The sequence below is a fragment of the Hyalella azteca genome, unplaced genomic scaffold, assembly GCF_000764305.2.
Source record: "Hyalella azteca isolate HAZT.00-mixed unplaced genomic scaffold, Hazt_2.0.2 contig921, whole genome shotgun sequence".
Taxonomy (NCBI): Eukaryota; Metazoa; Arthropoda; class Malacostraca; order Amphipoda; family Hyalellidae; genus Hyalella; species Hyalella azteca.
Window position 1 is genome coordinate 26,482 of NW_025931255.1, and position 23,765 is coordinate 50,246.

Here is a 23,765-nt window from a genome sequence, read left to right on the forward strand (position 1 = left end):
GCTTGGCTCAGCAGACTCATCACTTATTAATTGCCATGTGAGATGTTAATTATGAGTTTTTCTATGATTCACTATTACTGATTTTAATATACAGTGATATTTTAAAATTTTAGCTTTCATACTAAACCAGTAAACCTTCACAGGCAGCACAGGCTTCACTAATTCACAATTATTTATTAACTAATTCTAAGTTGTGTTTCTTTTTCTTGTATAAATATTAATATTTAAATGCATTTATATTTTACACCTTTTTTCAGATTTAAATGTTTTTTTCTTGCTCAAGGGCAGGGAGCAGAAAACTATTAAAATAGACATGTTGAAGTTTGGAAGTAAGAAGAATTTGATTGATGAAAACAAATGTACAATTCGGTTACTGGATGACACTGAGGTAGTTGAGTGCGACTTCCAGGTAAGAGTTCACTGTCCACAGCTACTCCTAGTGTTTTATCATATGCTCTCATTTAATTTTTATAATTGCTCTGCAAGGTTTCTTGTTTGGGGATAGTAGTTTCTTTAAAAGAACCTAATTACATCAAGCAATTCCATAGTTGAATTATAACAGAACATGGTAGTTTGAGATTTTAAACCTATCTTCAATGTTTACAGACTGGTGACCAGTCCACAGCACACTAGCACCCCTCTCACAAGACAGAATGACATACGAAATAAAAATTAGACAGCATCAGTCAACAACAACAACAACAAAAGTTCAAAACTCAAAAGATCAACGGACAAGAAATTTGTAAATTTTCAACATAAAAGTACTTATTAATATAATAAAAGTCAGGTTTTCAGTTACTAAATTCCTAAAGAAAATATATACAAAATTACTTTTGAATGGATTTCAATGCTTTTAACATTGAGAAAGTTCAAAGTATTTCTCTTATCACATATAATTGTCATATAAATCATAATTTGGCTACATTCATTGCTCAAAACCAATTTTAGAACTGGCTGGTCCTATCAGTCTGATGAAATGTATGATGTACAAAAGTCATTGATTGCGAATTTAAAGAACCAGACATGTGTTTATGCTATTAATTCATCACAAAAGTTGTATCCCTATTTATCCATGATTTGTTTATTTTGTTACAAGTTAAATTCATCACCAGAAGGCAGAAATGAGAATTTCCAAGTAAACATAAAAATTAACATCACATGAATTCCCTCATTACAAGTACTGTTAAGCTGGCTAATGAGGGACAATTTTGAGCATTTTTTGTTGATAACTTCTTACCATGAAAACCTTCATAAACATGTTTGGACTCATTATAATGATCATATGGCATTTCCCAAATAATTCCATATGCTATTTGTAAGGTGCCAGATGCAAAAGAAAAGTATCCCAAAACCCCAGGGAGAATGGGGTAATTTGGGGTACATGGAAAATACTTAATTTTGAAAGGTTTGAAGCATGCAGAGTGTACTCATCCATTACTAACAGTACCGTCAAAAAGTGTAATAAGGGATGGGCAGGGTAATAAGGGACAGTTTTTAGACATTCCACAAAAATGTTGTAGCAGCTAAACTAATTGAAATATTGCAAAATTAAAAATAGTGGGGTAAAGCTCAACATTTTTCCTATCTATATAGCATAAAGCATGTTGAGAAATAATACATTTACTACCTCTAAAGAATCCTTGATAAAAGTGTGGAAAGTAAGATTTTGAAAAAGTACCTCTGCTAAGGACTGTAGCAGAAAAAATATTTGCTATAATAATAAATTTTGCTTACATAAAAATTGCACACAGGTGTTGGCTTAAAATATGATTGACGGAATTTGCGTAGCTCATTCCAAAAAAATGGCTGCCAATTCTGCATGACAGGGCAATGAGGGAAACCACTAAGAATGATATTTACAGGAGAACCTTGGTTAGCAAAGGCTCCAGTTAACTATAAAAGTCCAGTAACAACAAAGAATTTTGATTATATTCACCTTGCTCAGCAAAAAAAATTTCACTTAACAAAAAAGTAATGCATTGGTCATTGCAAAATTGTGCATGGAAATGTCATAGATAGAATTATGCACCAAGCAACATAGAATGAAAAGTCATTAACATAAACTATGATTATTTCTCCAAAAAATATGATGGTTGTCACTAAAATATTCCATGCTGTTTTGAGTATGTTTTTTACAATTTTTTTTTGTTATAGTGAATTCACTTGACCCAATTAAACTGATGTGAAATTACAAGCCATCCTGTAAGCTTACAGATACAGAAGAAATGCTACATGGTTGCTGATATGAAGCTTGCAGTGGACAAGGTCGTTGTCAATGCTCAATGGCATGTCAATGGATACGGTAATATCACGCCAATAATACAGTACCTAATGTGTGGATATGGTAATTTCATGCCAATGAAGAAAAAACCTGTAAAAATCAAAGAAAATGTCATTTATTCTACATCTACCTACCTCAACTACACAGGATGAGGAGAATTCTGGAGTCCTGTTAGTAATGGAGGAGTACACTCTGCATGCTTCAAACATTTTAAAATTAGTTTTTATTTTGAGTGACCCAAATTACTCTGTTACCAGGGGTAGTTTGGGAAGCTTTTATTTGCGTCTGGCACATAGAATAGCATATGGAAATTTTTCTGAGAAGTCATGCAATAGCCCTCGCAAAGACCTTTAAAATGAGCCCAAACTCGTTCATGAAATGTTTCATGGTAAGAAGTTATTAACGGAAAACTCTCAAAACCGTCCCTTTTTACCCCATTTGACAGTAATCTCTAGTCATTCAGTTTTGAACACCCAGAATTTGAGAATACCCAGTTGCTTCTCCTTCAGATTTTATTTAATTGTTTTAAATTGGATCCACTCCATAAATATTGAACATGATTTTGAGAATACCCAGTTGCTTCTCCTTCAGATTTTATTTAATTGTTTTAAATTGGATCCACTCCATAAATAATAGCTTTAACTCTACAGTGGTTGCCTACAAAAATTAGCTGCCACAAACCGAACTAAAAAGTGACCAATTTGCTCAGTTCTTGCATGTGACTACTGCAGGGTTAAAACACAAGTTCCTATTATGTAATATAGGTAGTGATTAACCTAGCATCATGTTCAAATATATGAAAATTAATTTGCATAAAATATTTCTTTATTTAAAATCATCTGTATATTACAGCAAGCTACCTATGTCAATTATTTATTAAATTACCCATGTAAGGGTATTATTCCTCTACACTTGTACCTGCTAATGAATTCATTATTGAATTTAGTATGAGAAAGTTCATGCAAGTCTCTGCTATGTTCAAGTTCTCTGCCCATTATTTATTATTATAGGAGCATAACAAATTCTGTTTTTCAGAGCTACCATAAAGGGAGATACCTATTGGATTTCATCTTTAACCGCCTAAACCTCATTGAAGGTGATTATTTTGGATTGCGCTATGTGGATCAACATAAGCAAAGGGTAAGTAGTATGGTCTCAATTTGCTTTTCTGACAATTCCATTATAAAAATTTTGTACAAGAAAGTTTCCATCAGTTTGAAATAGCACAGCTTTGAGTTTCTTTTTTTTTTAGTTTTTTATTGGTTGGATCGGATGGAGAAGGTTTAATGCTTGAGCACTGTTTGATTATTACAGTGCATACATTATTTCTTATGGTTTAAAGGTTGTAAAGATTTTAATTGTGAAAATTGGCAAATTCAGGTTTTCAATTTGGGCTTTACACTAGACTTGGACTATATATACTTCCAATGTGTAGGGTGCCCAAGTTGAGAAAATTTTCTGTTCAAATTTGTTTTCTTTTATATGAGAAGCATGTAAAAATGAAAATGTACCAGACACTACTGAAGCACTTGTTTGAAAATTACTAGGTATTACTGTTGACTGTAATGAGGACACTGAAATATTTCTGCTTCAAATTTTTGACACTGTAAATGCACCTATATATATTGCACTTGCTTTTCACATTATGCTAGTTATGCAAATTATCACTCATTGGATTGGCTTGTGCAAGGCAAAGTTGGCAACCCAAAAAGTAAATATCATTTTTGGGTTGCTGATTGGATTACTGTAAAATTAAGGTTGTGAGGTGGGTTTGGTTCATCAAAATTATGCCACTTGGACTGGTGTATCTTATCAATACATACACTAGTTTGCTTCATAATTTTTTAAAATATTGTAGCTTGAATGACAGGCATTTTGATCAAAAGCATTTTCAAGTAGTGCAAAGAGTTTGACTGTTAGTGCTGTTTTCCTTGTAGCTTAAAGCAAGAGGTTATCTATCAATATAGCTTGTATAGACTAATGCTTGCTTATTTTATTGCAGCACTGGCTTGATCCCAATAGGAGCATTCTCAGGCAAATGAAAGGTATGGCTCATCTTCTCTACCCTGAAAATATTTTTGGTTTACATTAATTTTGTTATATTTCTGTTTTATCCATAATCTTTATGGATTATTACCCTATTATTGTGTCTTCAGAGTGATATTTTCATATTAACTAGTTGTTGCAAGCCTCAGATGCTTCTTAATTAATGATTAGCGTCATCAGCATGATGCTGGAGAAGGAAATGAGCTAATGATTTATGATATCCTAAACAATTTCAAAGAAGATTTTAATGTCTTGATAGGTTGAGATTTAAAAAACATTATCAGATTTGTTGCTGAATGTTTAGAGTCCATAAAATAATTTTTTGATACATACAGAGATCAAAATTCTACTACTTGCTTTACATAATAGATCTCAAATGCAATTAAAAACAATGAAGCTATAGGTATATATTGAACTGCCTCAAGCAGACAAGTGTGTAACATAGTAATTGAATTAGAAATTTGGAATAAATTTCCCTTGAATTTATGTGAAAGATTAATTTAAAAGGTTGACAGACTGTCTTGTGAGTATCTACTTGTCATCTGAATTATAAATATAGCAACAATATGTAATTTTTTTACAATCTTTAATCTGAATGGTTAGTCTCCATATGATATACAATTGTTTAGTATTGACATTCTGCCTACTAAGATTTTGCACGTCTCATCTGGAGTGTTTCAACACTTGAGTAGCAAAAGATTAGGTGGTATCTTTCAGTTTTGCCAGGAAGCCCCACACTGTAATAGCCTCCCTAATCACTAATTAATTGATAACTAATTATTGTGTCAAACATTTGTCTACATTATACATTTCATAATTAGGCATTTGCATTTGTATTCAAAATAGTCAAATTTGTATTCTCTGGAAGTTTCATTTTGGTCATCTGTTTTTTTTATATTTCCTGCAACTCAGGCATACAACAATCAAAGAAACATTTGAATCTGAGCCCTTGTCTATATGCTTACTAGAGCATTATGGTATTGAAAGTGCATTTTCAACCTGTCAACTTGTTGAGTTTCAGTGCTATGTTGTCGTGGGTGTATCACTAAGAACGATATTGCTAACCAGCCATTATTGTGGTGCTATGCTCAGAAATTCACAAGTTGCTGATGTGTTTCCATGTGAAGTTCTACCCGTGTGATTGTTTCTATATCCTGTCTTTGCTAACCAATCATTATGACAACACTATCTTTGCTCAGGAGTGCATCCGCTGTTGCTGTGTTTCCGTGTGAAGTTCTACCCGTGTGAGCCGCTGCAGCTGCAGGAGGAAGTATCGCGCTATCAGCTCTTCCTGCAACTGCGACGCGACCTGCTGCACGGCCGGCTCTACTGCCAGCAGGCGGACGCCGCCCACCTGGCCGCCCTTCTGCTCCAGGGTCAGTGCTGGGCATCTTCTACACTCATAAAAATAATAGTGTCCAAGTAGTTACTCACTATTTAGCAACAGCACAAGCAGAGAGCAGATGTAGCACTGATTTGCCCCTTGGCTTGGCTGAACTGGGTCAGGATGACCCACACAAAAGCAAAAAATGCATCGTTATTTGGACAGTGTCTCTCATTGCTTGAATGTATGTTAAGCAGCTCCTGAACTTTTCTCATCCACCTCTATAATTCCAATAATGCGCAGTTTAATGTAGTCTAATGTCCTCCCTTTTGATGGTGGATGAAACAATTGGTCATGAAAATGATCATATAATTTTAATGTTTTCTGGCTCCAGTGTAGAGTTGTCAATCCTACTGATGGACCATGGCTAACATACTTTGACAGAGCCTCATAAATACCATCTCTTCAGTGCAAGATGACGTCAAATTACGGCTTTTTGTTTCACATCATTCACTGGTCGTTTCATTCACCTTCATTCTCTTTTTGTTGCATAAAATATTTTATGGTTATTTCATTAAATATTAAGTTAATAAATTCTATATGTAATTTAATTCTATATTTATTTATTTCATTGAATATAGGCTATTAAACTGCCTCTGGCCGTTTCATTAGATATCATTTTCTTTTTGTTGCATACAATATTTTATTGTTATTTAATTAATTAAATATTCTCTGGTTGTTACATCAAACATAGTTCTCTGATTGTTTCATTAAATATCATTGTTCTTTCATCAATATAATTTTTAAAGTTGTTTCATTTCTACTTGTTTCTTGATCAGCCGAGTTGGGCGATCACTCGCAGCAGCCTGAAGGCTACGTGCAGCAATGCCAGCTGCTGGCGCGCCAGACGCCCAAGCTGGAGGAGAAGATCGAAGAAATTCACGCGACGCTCGCGGGCCTCTCGACATCGCAAGCCGAGACAACCTTTCTTAAAAAGGCTGCTGCGCTCGACACCTATGGCGTCGATCCTCACCCAGTCAAGGTAGGCATGGATTGGATGCCCTTTGATAGTAAGTTAGAGTTAGGGCGAATATCCTGCGTAATTTTTCTCAAAATTGATTGAAATAAGTTGAAACTAGTGAAACGATAAGGCGAGTGGCTACTCCTTTGTTTGTCTTTGTCAATACCCAACGAAAGAATTGCAAATCGCCTATGACGTCATGGCCATTTGACCTTGTGTCTGTTTCCGTAATTAAATATATGGGTAATAAATGAGGAAATAAGGTTCTAATTAGTTTGTATTTATCAGAGATATACTCGTAGCACATCAACTCAAATCACAACTGTTTAAATAATCTGAAGTCTTGAGAAAAGCCTTATAATTTCGTCTAAATTGGAAACCTGGAAAATAAAATTATCATGCATGTCTTCCCATAGTCTACATAACGCAGTTGGCTGACGCACACAGCACAATTTGTTATACTTCTTGCATTGTGTTGCAGGATCAGAAAGGCAACCATGTGTTATACTTCTTGCATTGTGTTGCAGGATCAGAAAGGCAACCAAGTGTTATACTTTTTGCATTGTGTTGCAGGATCAGAAAGGCAACCAAGTGTTCCTAGGACTCTCCCATTCTGGACTTCTCACGTTTCAAGGCTCAAAGAAAACTCAGCATTTCCGCTGGAATGAAGTACAGCGTCTGAACTATGAGGGCAAAATGTTCATCGCGCACATCACCATCATGGAGGTGCTCATGTCTCTATCTCTCAATGTTTCAATCTGAACTAATTGTTTATAATTCTCGTTTATAGCATCAATAAATTTATGTTCCATTTTTCTTTAATTTCTAAGGAAATAAAAATGGAAAAATATGAAGCCTCACGCGGGATATCTCGTTCATTATATTTCACCTTCCGAATTTACACCTCAGCTACATGTTTAATCATTTTCTTGGATGCATTTAAAGTTTGTATTGCTTCATGCATTGTAATTTTACTCATTCTCTATTCATCATTTTTGCCTGCATTAAACCCTTTTTAAATGTTATGGTGTAACTCATTATGAATCTTTCCTTAGAAACTGACTGAGATTCTTTGTAAACTACATTAGATGAAGCTAATTTTACACCACTCTTTTACACCACACTAATTTTACACCACTATATAATCATGCAAAATAAGCGTCAATAGCAAAGAGTGCTCATTGAGTCATCTTTTGCCTCATTAAGTCATCTGAAATTAAACAAATTTTTGTTGATCAGTGCGTGAGGTTGGCTTGAGTTGCTGCTGCTGCTGTCACCCACTCTGAAATTCTTCTTCTCTTGCACGCTTGCCTGGATTGCTTTTGCAGGATCCCAGAACCAAGGTAAACTAATCTTGCAGATATCTATTTTTTGCTGTTGAACTTCTGTGCCCTGTGGTTGTTAATAATCATCACGTTGATCTAAATTCATGTGCTTTTGATGTACAAAGCAATCCTAACTTAACCCGCTACCGCCTGACATGAGTAACACAGATATCTATTTTTTTGTTGTTGAACTTCTGAGCCCTGAGGTTGTTAATAATCATCACGTTGATCTAAATTCATGTGCTTTTGATGTAAAAAGCAATCATAATTTAACCCTCTACCGACTGACATGAGTAAACGGAGCAATATTGTCACAAGCCTATTGCCCATAAAGGATACGTTCTAGTGAGCGCAAAATGACTTGCACTGATGGTTGCCGCCACGTAGGACAATTTTAAAATGTTCTCTGATGCATACAAACGTCCTCAGGCTGATACACTCAATGGTTTATGCATAATTCAAGTCGAAAATTATGTTCCCGGAGAGTGACATACGGCGGTAGAGGGTTGACTTCCTTTATAATCCTAAATATTTGAACAGTGTGAACTGTTTAACCCTGTTGATGACAATGTTAAAGATTCATAAGGCAAATAAACTTGGCAAACAGTGAATTTATTCTTTTTAGACGGTTCATTCAGACTAGCTGTTTGTTGTCAAACAGCAAAATATTCTTGATAAATGATGAGGAGAGGTTGAAATGAATTTTGTGTTACATTACTTGGTGCAACATTTACTACCTACTATTTTTGATGTTACCCGAAGGATTCTAGATAACGCATCCAATTATTATTAGATGATCAAATATGGCGAGTGATTGTTTGCAGACGAAGCACACAGTTGGGTTCAAGTGCTCTTCGGCGTCTGCCTGCAAGCATCTGTGGAGGGCTGCTGTGGAGCAAAGGCTCTTCTACACGTAAGTGCATATCAATGCTTGATAACTAGGGCTGCTGTGTCTGTTGTGGTGTAAGTGCATCATAATCTTGGGGAACTAGGGCTGCTGTGTCTGTTGTGGTGTAAGTGCATCATAATCTTAGGGAACTAGGGCTGCTGTGTCTGTTGTGGTGTAAGTGCATCATAATCCTAGAGAACTAGGGCTGCTGTGTCTGTTGTGGTGTAAGTGCATCATTATCCTAAGGAACTCCCAATCCTAGCAGACTTATTACACAGCAGCATAAGTACACGTAGATGCCTAAGTACACGTGGCTGCCCATGTACACGTGGCTGCCCAAGCACACGTAGCAGCTTAAGTACATGTAGCAGCCTAAGTACAGTAGTCCTGGCGTCTGTTTTTTGTCCGTAGTTGACGGGTTTATCTTGGCAAACCATCAGTTATTATCAGACGGAGTTCTGAACTCGTAATTAATTTGATAGAATGACCATTGATACAGAGTTGCCCTGTCCCGCAGGCTGTCCAGCTCGAGCAAGCGTGGCGTGGTGGTGACGGGTGGCAGTTTCTTCTCGCGAGGCTCGCGCTTTCGCTACCAGGGCCGCTGCGAGCGCGAGGTCATCCTCGACAGCACCGGCATCCTCAGGTGCACGCCTTATATTTCACTCAGGTGCAGGCCGTACCCTCAGGTGCAGGCCGTACCCTCAGGTGCAGGCCGTACCCTCAGGTGCAGGCCGTACCCTCAGGTGCAGGCCGTACCCTCAGGTGCAGACCGTACCCTCAGGTGCAGGCCATACCCTCAAGTTCAGGCCGCTCTCAATGCCGCATCCAGAGTCCCTAGCAGCATCAACGTCTAATTCTTCTTATGAGCCCTGATGCCGATTATTTTTTTCACACAAGCTACATCTCTTGTCGAGTTGTGGGACGTGCTACCTACGTCTGCTTAACGTCCCTTGACCCCTATATCAAATGTTAATTACATGCTTCAGTTATATATTATATTTACACATTTTCATTGTACGTCTTTTTGCTCGCGGTACAGCAGAATTCGGTAGTCTTTTCTCGCTCACGGTAAAACAGCATTAGTGTAATTCGCTTTTACTTATACATTACTTGTATTTCTAAAAATTGCACTATGGATTTAGGTATTTACAAGTTGTATATTCTGAGGTATACAAGTTTTAATAATCTTTAGGTATTTATAATATTCTTTTCCCCACGCGTTGCAGAGAGGCTCCCCGAGTGCGGCGGGCGCCCCAATTGCTTCCCCGTAGCAACTCCCTGCCCACGACGCCCCCGGACCCCGAGCACCCAAACGATGGGGATGACCAAGGTGACGCCATGTCATTCTATGATGATTGTTGTCATCTGAATTACCCATGAATGTCATAGACAGGGGATCCTTAGGGAATTTCTTGTTGACACTAATTAATATTTAATCTGTTGTGTAACTTAATATTGGCTCATCAAGTTTGTGGATGTGCAATTGTTAATGGTATGACATTTGCTATAGCAATCAGTGTATGTTATAACTTACGGAATCTTGACCTGGAGCCTTGAGACTGCTGTCTCAGGTAGGTGTTGTCACCACATGTACGACCCTGCCGCCACATTTCCTCTGAATTATTCGTCGAAAATCTAGCAATTCAGTGTAGCTTGCATCAGTCATTGAGCAGCTCGCTTTAATTCTTGGATTGTAAAAAATTCGTGAGGCCTTCTTTAAGCGTTGCACCCTCTGGACTGTGCATCCGCGAGCGTCCCCAGTTAAATTATACAAACTGTTTAATTATTAAGTAAATCTACAATTAAATTTAATTATTAAGTAAATTTACGATTAAGTTCTTTTTTTTTTATCGCAAGTGGTATTCATCATCTCAAGGAGAAATACGCATTGTGAAATCATAAGAAATATAAAGCGTAATGATGCTATGATAAATTGACACAAATAATAAATTTTCCAAATTCCAATCCACGTGAGCTAAAAGTATTTTCTTTTACAAAAAATGTAAAAATATGGTAACCGTTTACAGCTGGTTCTATACTTTATCTGTTTCACACCTTGTTCTCTAAATGCATGCACAGCATTGAACTGGAATTTTAAATTTGAGCATCTAAAGCTTAAATTTGAGCAGCTTAGACTGGATGTCTCCCGAGCGTTTTTGTTGACATTTTGCTGGTAAACTAACGTCGGTCTATTACGGCGGTTTTTGTAGACTTTTTACTGGTAAGCTAACGTCAGTCTAACACGGCGGTTTTTGTAGACTTTTTACTGGTAAGCTAACGTCAGTCTAACACGGCGGTTTTTGTTGACTTTTTATTGGTAAAGTGACGTCAGTTAACGTATCGGGCGTCACATTAACGTATCCCTACCACAAGTCACATGTCACTGACGTCCTACAGACGACGCCGCTGCCCACCGCCGCCTGCCCTACATCGACCGCAGCGCCAGCCTGGACGATGAGGCGCTCTGTGGGGGCGTCTCCCCCGCCACGCCCCACTCGGGTAACGCCGACGCTCTGCGCGCGACCATGAATTTAGTTTCTCTTGCTAGAATTCACTTCAAGTGTCATTATTGTTCAATGTTGAATGAATTTTCTAGGCACAGCGGTCTTCAATGACTTGGATATATGGATGACACAAGTGACCATGTCCCTCTTGTTGCACTATGTCACTCCCTTCATGTTGCTCAGGGTCGCGCTGCGTGTCGTGTTGCCCCGAGTCGAGTCTGCCGCCGCTGCTGGAGCCTGGTGGTGCTGAGGCCGGAGAGGCTGGAGAGGCACTTGCTGCTGAGGCGCTGGAGGCGCATGAGGACGAGCAAGCGCTGCACACTGCCTGTGAGTTCCTTGTTGAGCTGCGTTTATTTTCTCCTGAAGTTGATATGCTCTCATAGTTCTGCATGTCAAATCAACCTTCATTTGGATTTCATAAATAATTGTTAAGAATTACTGCAATTTACGTTTAGGATCACTTCATGGCGGTCCTAAGCCGTGGCAGTGACCTGCACTCAGTAGTAGCAAGCATATGGTCTGCAAAAATATTTTGCCAGCAATGGGCAATTGCTTTAGTGTTCACTGATATATCAACGCTGGTAGTGACATTACCGTACATCAATACGATCACTGTCATGCATTCATGGCAGTGATCTTAAGCGTTCGTTCCACCCATCATACGTATGCAGTTTGGTAATAAAAGTATATTGATTATATTCGTGACTCCTTCTGTCTGTGTATTTTAAGGTATAGCATTTGATGTATTCGTTTTGTTATCATAGTAGTCATGTGCTTTTTGTAGCACTCTTGTTCTGTTTGCTTCTCACGTGTAGTGGCTTTGCTAACCTGCTTCATCTGCCGCCAGGGTCGCGCGGTGCCTACAGTCGCAGCCACACCATAGACCTGCCCCAGGACGCCAGCGCCGATGTCTATCACCACACGGGATCGCTGCCCCGCCACATCGCTTCAGGCACACCACCCTCACCACAAGACCAGACGTCCCTGCACCGTCACCACAACACTCCTGAGCTGCACCACCTCGGCTCGACGCACCTTTGCAACCCCGAGCTGCTGCACCATCACGGCTCGACGCACCTCTGCACCCCTAACTCTTCACCTGCCGGGCACCCCGCTCTCGCACACCGACGATCTGCTACACCTGAAGGTCCGACTTGCATTACGTTTTGTCATGAAAAGGTAGTGAGGATTTTTACTTTTTGTGAAGAGTTTTGTCGACATTGTGGGTAACAAAGAAGAATCGAGTCTTAAGATTCTTCTCATAACGTGTGACCCAATTGTTGTTAAATAATATATTTTTTGAATTGCTGTGCCTAACTGGCTCGTTAAACAAATATCACATAAGATGGAAAAGATTAGTTTCCCTCCTGTACGGCCTAAATTAGGACCGAACCGAACAAAGCGAAGTGAACGAAAATGAAAGCCTTTTATCTCCTGGGAATCGATCAAGACACAACTTAGAGAAATTTTTATGGAATTTCGGAGTTTACTGTAAATACTATCAGCTGTAATAATCGGTTACATTGTGGCAATGCAGCTCCTCCTGTTTCTATTTCAAGCATTTTATAGTAAATTGAGTAGGTATTCCAGACATCCTTGAAGATTTAGAAATTAACTCGTTCTGAACTTCATAATTTATTCCCTTGAATAGAACTTCATTTCACTCTCCTGCTGTTTAATTCCGACCATTGATTAAATGATACCACAAACTTCCGAACGGGCGTTTTATATCGTTCTTATGACCTATATTGCCCTTAATCAAACCTTGTGATCGACGCGAAGAGCATCTATGTCCGCATGATTGGCGCAGAGAGCGCGGGTTCGATCCCAGCTCTGTGCGCCAGCTTCTGGTCAGAATCAGCAAGGAGGCCGGGCGGTTAAGCACAGCAGAATTGTAGCAGTGAGTTGCGAGTTCGAGACGGCAAAGTGCTATGAATGTTCTGCCATGTTAAGAATCTGCGACAAGCCCACGGCCTACTAAACGCTATTATTTATTCTTATTATTATCATTATTATTATCTCATTTGTGTACGAGTTTTCGCTAACTTGCAACACTTACATCAGGTGGCTCATCTCTACGCTACGGGTCTCTTCCCCGTTCGCCAAACTCTCGCCTAGCTGATTTCCATATGCCGGGCACTCCTCAGCTTCATCCGTCACCTGGTCCCAGACCTCACGCCTCTCCTCAGCTGTACTCTTCTGCACATAGCCTCCCTTACCTCTCCTCATGCGCACAGGACCGCCAACCATATCCTTATGTTGCACACGACGACCGTTTTTCTAGTGCCGCCACTCATTACGACCAGCAATCTTACGACCAACGTGTCAGTGACCAGCGCCAGTCGAGACACGTGGCCAACATCTATGGTTATTTGCAGAGGACATCTCTTTGGCAGCGCGCGTTTGGTTTCTTGAACGTGTTTGTGCGAGTTTTGGTCTGCGTTGTGCTGTTGGTGGCGGTGGTTGGGGTGTGTGTGTTGGAGAGCAAGCCTGCAGGACTGTTGCACGGCCTGCGGTCGCGACCAGAGATGCTTCTGTTGCGGGTACAATATTACCAGCCCATTAAAGACGCGCTCTTGTCTTCTATTGGATGGGCTGCAGCCCCTGAGTCTGATGGCTCCTGAAGGACTAGCCTGGTTCACGCCATGACGATTGAATCAAACTACTCTTCAATTGCCAGTTGAAGATAAATTCACCACTTCTTTTGGTCAGCTGATAAATTATATAATTAGTTTCATGTTCTCTTCATGTGCATCGCTGAGAAGCACGTTTGATAAGAGTGAAGAGTGAAATTAAGGCATTCTATGTCCCGACGACCTCGTTTATACTCTGAGGTACTATTGAAGTATTTTGGCGAGGTTTCGCGTTTCAACGCTTAAATCAGATTGAAATATTTCTGTAGTAGTGTTGCGTGCGGCTCTGACGTGCGTTGATTCTTCCTCTCTCGACCGCCCCCAGTATTGCTCTTAAGATTCCATACGCAAGCATTTAGAGTTAGTACTGATAAATTTTGCCTGACTACTTGGATCTCTTGAAGTTTAGAAAGACGATTCCAAATCAAAATATTTGTCGTTCTAGCAGCTATTAGTGTTAGCCGTTTAGTATATTGTCGGTAGCTATGAGATTATCTAATTTTCGATTTCCCGGTGAAATTTGTTGTTCAATTAGCAGAATTTTATCCATGCTCAATTAGCAGAATTTTATCCATGCCCCTGGATTATTTGGTATTGGTTATCTTTATTCGCGACTTAAAATTGTGACTTCAGCTTTTTTAAACTCAAGTTTGTATTTTGTTGCACTACATATATATTGCCTTGAAATCAACTTGCATGTTCTAACATATTAGCTTGTAATTTGCTAATTTTGAAACATTGCTTTCTTAGCAATATTGCCTTAGTATTTCTATCCCATTGATTGCTTAGTATGTAAGGGTCACCATTCGACATATCATAAGCGTGCAAGACGCACTTTTTAACTGCACTTCTCGGTGTTGGCAAAATGTTCAAAACTAGTCGAGGCATGTTTATGAAACGGGTAAAGGCCACTCCAGAAAAGTTGTAAACCGATTATTCACAGCGTAATTAAGTGATTAAACTGGTTATTTCAATGTTCATTTAATTCAGAGTGCTTCAGTAAATAATTTTAGACGTCAAGTGCTCTGTCATGGATTTCATTTTGCGTCATGCTGAGTAACTTTATGCACAAGTATGTGAATATTATGAGTCAGTATTAAACCTGAGGCTGCTAACATGCAGCGCTTCCACTCTTCTTCATGAAGAGTCTTCCCTTGCTTTTTTTTTGCTCTCTGTTTCTAAATTTTTCGTCTGGGTATTCGGTTTTAGCGCTGACTTGTATTTGTGCGTCCTCCATAGTGTAGGTCGCCTTTGGCCTCGTGTCCTCTTGGATTTGTGAGCTTATGATGTGGATTATGATGATACAAAATTACGATGTGGATTTGTAGTGAGCTCGATAGGAGTCCCTAAATACAAGGCCTAGCCAAGTTTTGTTATAAATTATGTTAGTCCTAGCTTGTTAAAGTTGTCAAAAACGCATTATTTCGACCTCATGCTGTAGCCGAAACTGAGTTTAACAGACTCATCGATTTCATTGCGGTGTAAATTCTTACCGCAAGGCGTAAAGTAGTTTCCCAATTCATAAGAGTAAAATGTTGCGATACCGTTCATTTTGGAACGCATCTTATACAATTTTTTTCATTCTTGTTGGTAATTTCTTCTAGCAGTCAATGACTGTAGCGATGAGATAGCCCATTCTGCATCTTCGTCGTGTTGAAGTGTGTCATTGACATCTGCTAACTGATTCCAGATTGTAGTTTATATATTCCTCTGAGATAATAATACCGTAAGTTAACTAATTTTGAGCATTTTTAGAATTTCAATCGGTCACACTGCTCACTACAGCAAGAGAAACGAGAGAACAGAACTTTTCCCAATAATAATCTGTATAAAGCTTGTGACCGTTCGCACCTGAAACCTCATAATACTATTTATCACAAATTAATTGCCTAGTTTACGATTAACATGTATTTAGAATTTGTGTGCAAAAATCAAACTTAAGGGATCAAATAAGGCTCTTCTGTGTGCCCAACGCTCATCTTTGTGCCAAAGTACGACAAAGCCGCTCTTTTTAATGCATTTTTGGCCTTTTTTTAATGCATTTTTGGCCTTTTTTTTAATGCATTTTTGGCCTTTTTTTTAATGCATTTTTGTTATAGGCTTTGTGTGCTTTGAAAGCGTTTCCTACACTAAGGATATTCTATTATTTATCGTGATATGTTATATGTACGTTCATTAGTCAGATCTTGTTTGTACGAGACGTTTTTGACCACCATGCACGTGGGGCTGCATGCTATTATTATTACTTTTTAGGCGTTCCCAGCCGGCCTATCAGCTCTCCCAAATGAGAGTTTAATTTGAAATAAATAATTTTCTGCATATTTGAACACTAGAGCTATGTTTATTTGATATTTGATATATCTGATGAACAGGGGTTAGACAAAATATGGAAACACCTGACATTTTGATATCGTAATTTTTTAACCTGTTATAAACAATGAAAACTAAGCGTGGCATATTTTCATGTTTTAATGTTTATTGTTGCAGTTAATTGATATTTTATCATTGCACAGATATTTTTAACAAATTATTGTGTCTATAACCTAACCCATAACCTATAAATGGCAAACTTCTCTGACTTTCAAAGAGGCCAAATTGTTGGTGCCCGTATGGCAGGTGCTAGTGTGACAAACTTCTCAAATGCTCGACGTTTCTAGAGGTAGTGTCTCAAAAGTAATGACTGCTTTGGAAGAGAAGAAAAAACGTCCTCAGCAAAGCACAGGTCTGGCCGCAAGTCGAAGTTGTCTGAGAGAGACCGTTGGTACCTAAATCGAATTGTTAGAGACAATCGAAAGACAGCGGCTGTTAAAATTACTGCAGACCTCACTGGACACATAAAGAACCCTGTTTCCATAAAGACTGTCCGCCGAGAGCTACACTTATCTGGATTCTATGGAAGTTCTGCAAAAAGAAAACTTCTGGTTTTAAATACAAATGCTTCAAAGCGTTTAGAGTGGTGTAAAAACCTCAAATTGATCCCTCAAGGAGTGGAAAAATGTGATTTTCCCCTGACGAATCATCGTTTACCTTATTTCCAACCTCTGGCTGAGTTTCGTTGGAGATTCGTTTGGAGTTTTGCCAAAAGAGTCATTTAATCCCGACTGCCTCCCAACCGTAAAACATGGCGGGGGATCTGCGATTATCTGGGGTTAAATTCCTTGGAAATCCCGAGGACCAATGATTTCTCTTCATTGAAGAAACAACAACCGTGACTATGAGGGAATTTTGGAGGACCAAGTTCATCCAATGCTTCAAGCACTGTTTCCGGGAGGGAAGGCCATCTTTCCAATATGATAATGCCTCGATCCATACAGCTGGAATTGTTAAAAAATGGCACGAGGAATATTCTGATGGAATTGAGCATCTCATTTGGCCACCACAATAACCAGACCTGAATATTATTGAGCATTTATGTTTGATTTTAGAGAGGCAAGTCAGAAGTCTATTCCCGCCGCCATCGTCTCCAAAAGCTGGAGGGAGTTGTAACTGATAAAGGGGTTAAAAGTCCTTTGGAAACAATTCACAATTCGTAAGAATCAATACCTCGGAGAATTAAGGCTGCCATTGCCGCAAAAGGTAGACCTACAGGCTACATCATACTAAAATATATTTTGTGAATTTCTCAGGTGTTTCTCTTAATTTGTTTAACCGTTGTATGTTAATTTGATATACCTACGTTTGCTTGACCTTGTGAGCTCCCATTAACCATGCCACAATAAGAATGGAACACGTACTAGTCCCATATAGAAGACGGCAGTATTACTCGTGGAAGAAACATAATTTTAAGAAATATGATTGAATTTTCGTCAGTGTAATTTTCTAATGATTTTTACGCTATATGAAATGTGTTAAGAATAATTATTTATTGGTCGTAATTGAATAGAAGTCAGCTGCTCAGTTTTAAGAAGAATGCAATGACTGTTGGTTTTCTTATGCTTGACGATGCCATTTCTTGCTGCTGTATTTGCATGCAGACTAAAAGTTGAAACTTGTTTCAGTGGCTCGCCGTGTTACGGTGTGACAACAAAAATGTAGTATTGCTATATCGAGTGAGGCTGGTAAATTAGTAACCAACTCAACACTATAATAGAAACCGACCGATGCATTAGTGATCGAATGCCGATTTTGAGAAAATATCGTTTCAACATAAAATGTGAAGCTTTCGAAATTGGTTGATGAGATTGTCGTGTCGGTTGTTCATATTCACTGCAGTGTTGATTTTTACAAATAACCATGTCATTTCAATTATCTAGTTATTCGATTGGGGATTGTGCTCTAGTTTATTGCAATCGTAGTAGTATTGTCACAATTTTCTGCGAAACATCGCGCATCTAATTCTGGCTAAATGTATTTTGGTGCTGATGTCTGGCAAAATAAAATATTTGCCTGACCAAATACTAGAAGCGACGTTCTTGAATAGTTGTGACGGGTTCTAACGTATATTCAACCTATGCTAGCTGTAAGCCTCGGTCTGTTTTTTTCTCGTACAACATTTTGCCCATAGATATATTGTCCATTACTTTTATCTCTGCAGATATGCAATAAAATTATTCGGAATCAGAGTGTTTGTGTCCTAGAGGAAGTTAGCGAGATTTTTACTCTGAAGATTAAGTAGAACGCTTCTCAAATATTATTGCCATATTTATTTGGTCCGCCATACTATTAGCCAAGAATCACCTAAACAATTCTCATACATATTTATTCAATGTGACCACCTATTTAATGACGGCCTCCAATCTATACGGGAAAACTTCACATGAGACCCGCAGCATTTCTTGAGGGATCAAATCCCATTCTCGTGTCAATTTAGACTTCAAACTATCCAAAGAATCATGAGGTGTTCTGCAGACCCTACCCTCTAAAATAGCCCACACAGAAATGTCGAGAGGATTCAAATCAGGGCTTCTTGAGGGCCATTCATTTATGCTAATGAACGCTGGGATGTGACCTTGAATCCAGTTGTGGGTCATGTTTGAGCCATGTGATGGGGTAGAGTCCTGTTGAAAATTCCATGGTGAGCCATTGAAGTGTTTACGGACCCAAGGTAACAACACAGCTTCCAAAATGTCCGAAATGTATCGATGGCTGTTCAATTTTACTCCTGAGGGGACAAAAACAAGTGGGGACCTCCCAGTGGCGGTTACCGCGGCCCAAACCATCACGGACATGGGATTTTGTTGTCATGTTGCTGTTCTGGTTGCCACAGATCCATCCCGACTCAGAACTCTGTCATTTTGACGGTTAACGCTTTGTTCAATGTCAAATTTTTTCTCCTCACTGAACACCAATTAAGTTGGGCAGCGTGCCATCCTCAATGAGATCCAGAATGTGCAGGCATCTTTCGAGCCTCATTCGTTCATGACGGTCTGTTAGTTCATGCCTTGTTTGCATCTTCTAAGGGGAGGTTTTGAGGTCATCTTTGCGGACTCTACGCATTGATGTCTGACTGACTCCTGCTTCTGCAGCCAATTTTGCAGCTGAGCGACGAAGGTTTCTCCTCAACTTGTTTACGTGACAACAATGTTTACGTGAATTACGAGCGAAGGACCAGAAAAAATATCTAGATACTTGTACATCTTATGAAAAACATTTTTTCTTCCTTGAAGTGTAGTGAAGAAGACGATATTCATATAATCACATGATTTAACTTCGGAAAAAAAACTCCGAGAAAGAAGTCTCGTGGAAAGTCTGAAGATCTGTGTGGCGCTGGAAAGCTTAATTGAACTACGTGCGTGTATACGGCATTATAGATACTGTGACGCCCGGATGAAGGATGACACAAATTGAATATAATGGAATGTTAATGAAGAATTGACCGTTCTGCTGACAGCTCACCATCGTTCATTAAATTAATCAACCAAATGTTAAGATCGCTTTATAACATCGAGGTACTCTTAATTGCTCTGGATTTAAAAAGGTATCCCGAACTGTTATCAGCGTTAGCATTGACTGCTTTGCATAGCAACGACCGACAGCAATTACGTTCACTTCTGGAAGAGCTTCAGTACCAACGTTTGACAATTTATCTGATCTAATTGAATGTTAGTGATTCATTCGGTTCAATATTCATTAGATAAATTCACACGATTTTTTTCGCTTAATTTGTGATCCAATTATATCCAGGATGCTCATCATTCCGACTGATATATTTTTTCGGTACAAAGCGTCGAATTTCTTGTCTCTCACGATTAAATAGAGCAGAATGCAAGCAAAAAATGCGTGTTCCATTGGCTAATAAATGTTACATGTTAATGACATCTTTACATATATTACGTGTGATACGCTTCTAGAGTCAGGCGTAGGCCGAACAGCTCGTAAGCTCTTTGTTGGTGGCGAAATAATCGGTGCCAACGGCCAATGCAGTCAGTGAACATACGGTTCCTCTATAAAAAAGGATGAAACAGAAATTATGATGTTCGTAATTCACTTATTTGAAACGTTTTGAATATTTATTTGACCTGCTTTTATCTGTTGACATGAATATTGGTCAACACGAGACTCGTTTATTTGTCTCTCCTACCGCCGTCATTCTGTTGATGCCTTCCATTGTTTGTCGAGGCTCAAATGTTGGCTGGTGTGCCCGCACTTCTTTGATCTCATCAGCTGCCAGTGTACAGTGTGCCGCTGCCTTGATGCCTGGTAACTTTTAGAGGAATGAAGTCGGGACGAAAATAGCCACTGCTGGGACGCGTTGCCATGGCAGCGCCGTGTTCGGGATGCGGTATGTTTGCGTCCTCAGTTACGGCAAGGAAGTCGCTCTTGCCTTGCCTCCTATTATTGGCCGCATTTCGCGCTCAATTCTGGAGCTAAACGGCTACTTTTAACTTGCCCTTGCTTTATATTGAGGCTTTCAGATTTCGAATTAATGGAATTGTGAACCAAGAGCTAGAGACGTCATAAACATGACAAAGTGAACTAAAGAACGAAGAATCGTGTCCGAACATCTCTGTTCATCTTTCATGGCATTCGTGACATAGAGTTAACTCTTACAGTTAAATTTGACTGATTTTAGAGCTTCGAATACAGTGAACCAAGATTTTATACAATGCCACGTCTTCGCCCAGTCCAAACTTTACACTCACAGGCGATGCGTCAGTTGGCGCGAGCTGTGGCTTCGGCAGTCCTATTTCTTGTAGACAATCCAGAACCACAGATCGCAAGTTCGAAGCAACGTAAACACAAGAAAACTCGTCCTCAGCTATGCCGCCCAACCCTTGTTCTTCCAGAAAAGGAGCTGGAAAGAGTTAAAAGATACATTGAGAATGCTCGACCAAAGCCGTCTAAAGTAAATCTCTTCCATGAAGTCTTGACAAGTTTCACTCACTTGATGACAACGTCCATAACTCCAGGAAAGCGTCAGAAATATGATCAACAGTTTTTACTTAGAGTTTCCAACTTTGAAAAAGGCTTCTCTTACGTGTTAGATCTGTTCCTGGATTTCGACACAAACTGTGTGGACTTAAAAAAAGTGCAGCATTTGCTCATGAACTGGGTCGATTCAACTCGTTTGGCAAACCGAGATCCAAAAGCTGAGTACGTTATGAACCATGGACAGGTTGAGGGCACCATGCTTAAAGTCGTGGGTCAGCGAGCCAATAAACTACATCACGTAGGACGATTCGTGTGGCCCCATCTAGTATCTGGAGAACTTTTGCGACTTATTGGAGGGCATTGCGCTGCTTTACAAGAATTGTGCTTAGCTTGTGACTGTCAGGTGGCCGGGAGAGACGAAGATGAGAACACGTTCACGCTGATGGCAGGTAACGGGAGGTGGGAGGATGATGTGGCAAGAGCATTATCCAGCTTGTACGGTCGCGTCCCAGGTAATTTCTCTGTTACTAAGCCGACGGGTTGTCCGAAACTCAGAAAACTAATCTTGCCCCATCTAGAAGATGGAAATGCATCGCAGCTTCGTCTCTGGCCTGCGCACTTTGTGTCTTGCCTCAATTGGAATATGTGAGTGGAATTCCAATGATGTCTGCGCTCATGAAATTTAGAGGAAAAAATAGTGCAGCTAAGAGCATTAAACTTAGAAATATCGGAGACCACGACCTTTTCATGCGTCGGCCATCTCCCAATGTCTCATACCTAAAGGAAATCCTACCTCGACTAGATTCGATCGACATCATTGCGTCACCAGCCATAACTCGCGGCTTGGCGCAAATGTTTCCAAACATCACAACCCTCAAAATAGAGTGGCCTGACTTCGAAAATAGCACCAAATTGTTTTCGAACCTCGTGACGCTGGACTTAATTCTAGATTACCGAGGTGTATGGCAGCTTCTTCGTAACTTGGGCAAACATTGTCGTGCTTTAAAAAGTCTAACTTTGCGACAGCCAAGCTTGCTTGTGAGCGACGACCACGAGGAAGGAGTCGCACCACCAAAGTTTGCCACTCTGGAGCATTTCCATTTATTTCGTTCCAGCTTCATTGAGTTTACAGCATTCAAAAATCTAATGATGGGCTGCACTAACTTGAAGAAGCTCCACCTTACGTTGAGCAACGATCGCAATTACATCGTGGACGAGTTGGGAGATGCTCTAATAAGAAACGTGATTCCGTACTTCGGAGTTCTCGAAAGCTTCAAAATTGAAAGTCTGTATCGGTACAACCTATGCATGCACTTGAATTGTACACTGTCAATTGACACAGTTCGCTGCCTCATCAAACACTGCCCCAACATCTCCTACATCGGCCACCTCGATTCCTGGGNCAAGACGATATAAAAATGGAGTGTATAGTAAGTCTTCACTTGAAAAATCAATGTCAACAGACCTGCAGGTTGACGCCGTGATATGGCTGGGTACAAATTCCCTACAAGACAATATAAAAATGGAGTGTATAGTAAGTCTTCACTTGAAAAATCAATGTCAACAGACCTGCAGGTTGACGCCGTGATATGGCTGGGCGGTCTGCAGCTTCTGTGTGTCGCGGTAAATGAGCTCGAACTCTCCCGTGTCGGCGTCGCGACACGCGCGGTAGTCAACTACCACTGCGGGTTAAGAGGAATCCAACGTTAAATCAAATAGAAAAAATATTCATTTCATTTTTGTTACCTCTTATGTTAAAGTGTTGCCTTATATGTTAAATTGTCACCTCTTGTGCAGAAGTGCTACCACTTACGCTAAAGTGTTACCTCTTATGCTAACGAGTTACCTCCTACGCTGCATGAAGTCTTACCACTTTATACGCTAAAGTCTTACCTCTTATGCTAACGTGTTACCTCTTACGTTGAAGTCTTACCTCTTATGCTAAAGTGTTACCTCTTTCGCTAAAGTTTTACCTCATACGCTAAATTTTTACCTCATACGCTAAAGTTTTACCTCATACGCTAAAGTTTTACCTCATACACTAAAGTTTCACCTCATACGCTAACGTTTTACCTTTAATGATATCCTGAAGACACTGGGCGCATAGACGACGGGTGACGGAAGAGGTCGCCGCCATGCAAGGCGACGAGTTTATCTCAATAAGCCAGGGTCTGAAGAGAACAGGAGGCGTGCGGTTGAGTACGAAGGTTTAGTCCAGCAAAAAAATTACTTGTAACTTGAAGTACCATTTACAGTTTTAAATATATTTTATCTGGAGTATACTTTTGCAAACTTGGTAAATTCAATGATCAATCTATTTCCGAACAGCGCAAAGATTACGAATTCATTCAATAAATACTCTGACTGATCTATTTTCGCGCCGCTTTCAAGTTTTAAGGACCTTCAGGATCCCCAAAATGCGCATTATTAT

General features: G+C 39.6%; 1 protein-coding gene and 1 pseudogene across 1 annotated transcript; both read left to right on the forward strand.

Moving 5' to 3' along the window:
• Positions 1 to 262: 262 nt before the first annotated feature.
• LOC108670727 (FERM domain-containing protein 3) lies at positions 263 to 14,571 on the forward strand. Its single transcript, XM_018158218.2, has 14 exons — positions 263 to 409; positions 3,317 to 3,421; positions 4,284 to 4,326; positions 5,527 to 5,703; positions 6,491 to 6,693; positions 7,246 to 7,398; positions 8,001 to 8,015; positions 8,822 to 8,910; positions 9,404 to 9,529; positions 10,113 to 10,216; positions 11,284 to 11,385; positions 11,574 to 11,717; positions 12,238 to 12,537; positions 13,455 to 14,571. The coding sequence occupies exons 1-14, from the start codon at positions 314 to 316 to the stop codon at positions 14,012 to 14,014; spliced, it is 2,217 nt and encodes a 738-aa protein (XP_018013707.1). The 5' UTR covers positions 263 to 313; the 3' UTR covers positions 14,015 to 14,571.
• A 6,713-nt stretch (positions 14,572 to 21,284) lies between these two features.
• On the forward strand, positions 21,285 to 22,750 carry LOC125178097 (annotated as a pseudogene).
• The last annotated feature ends 1,015 nt before the right edge of the window (positions 22,751 to 23,765 follow it).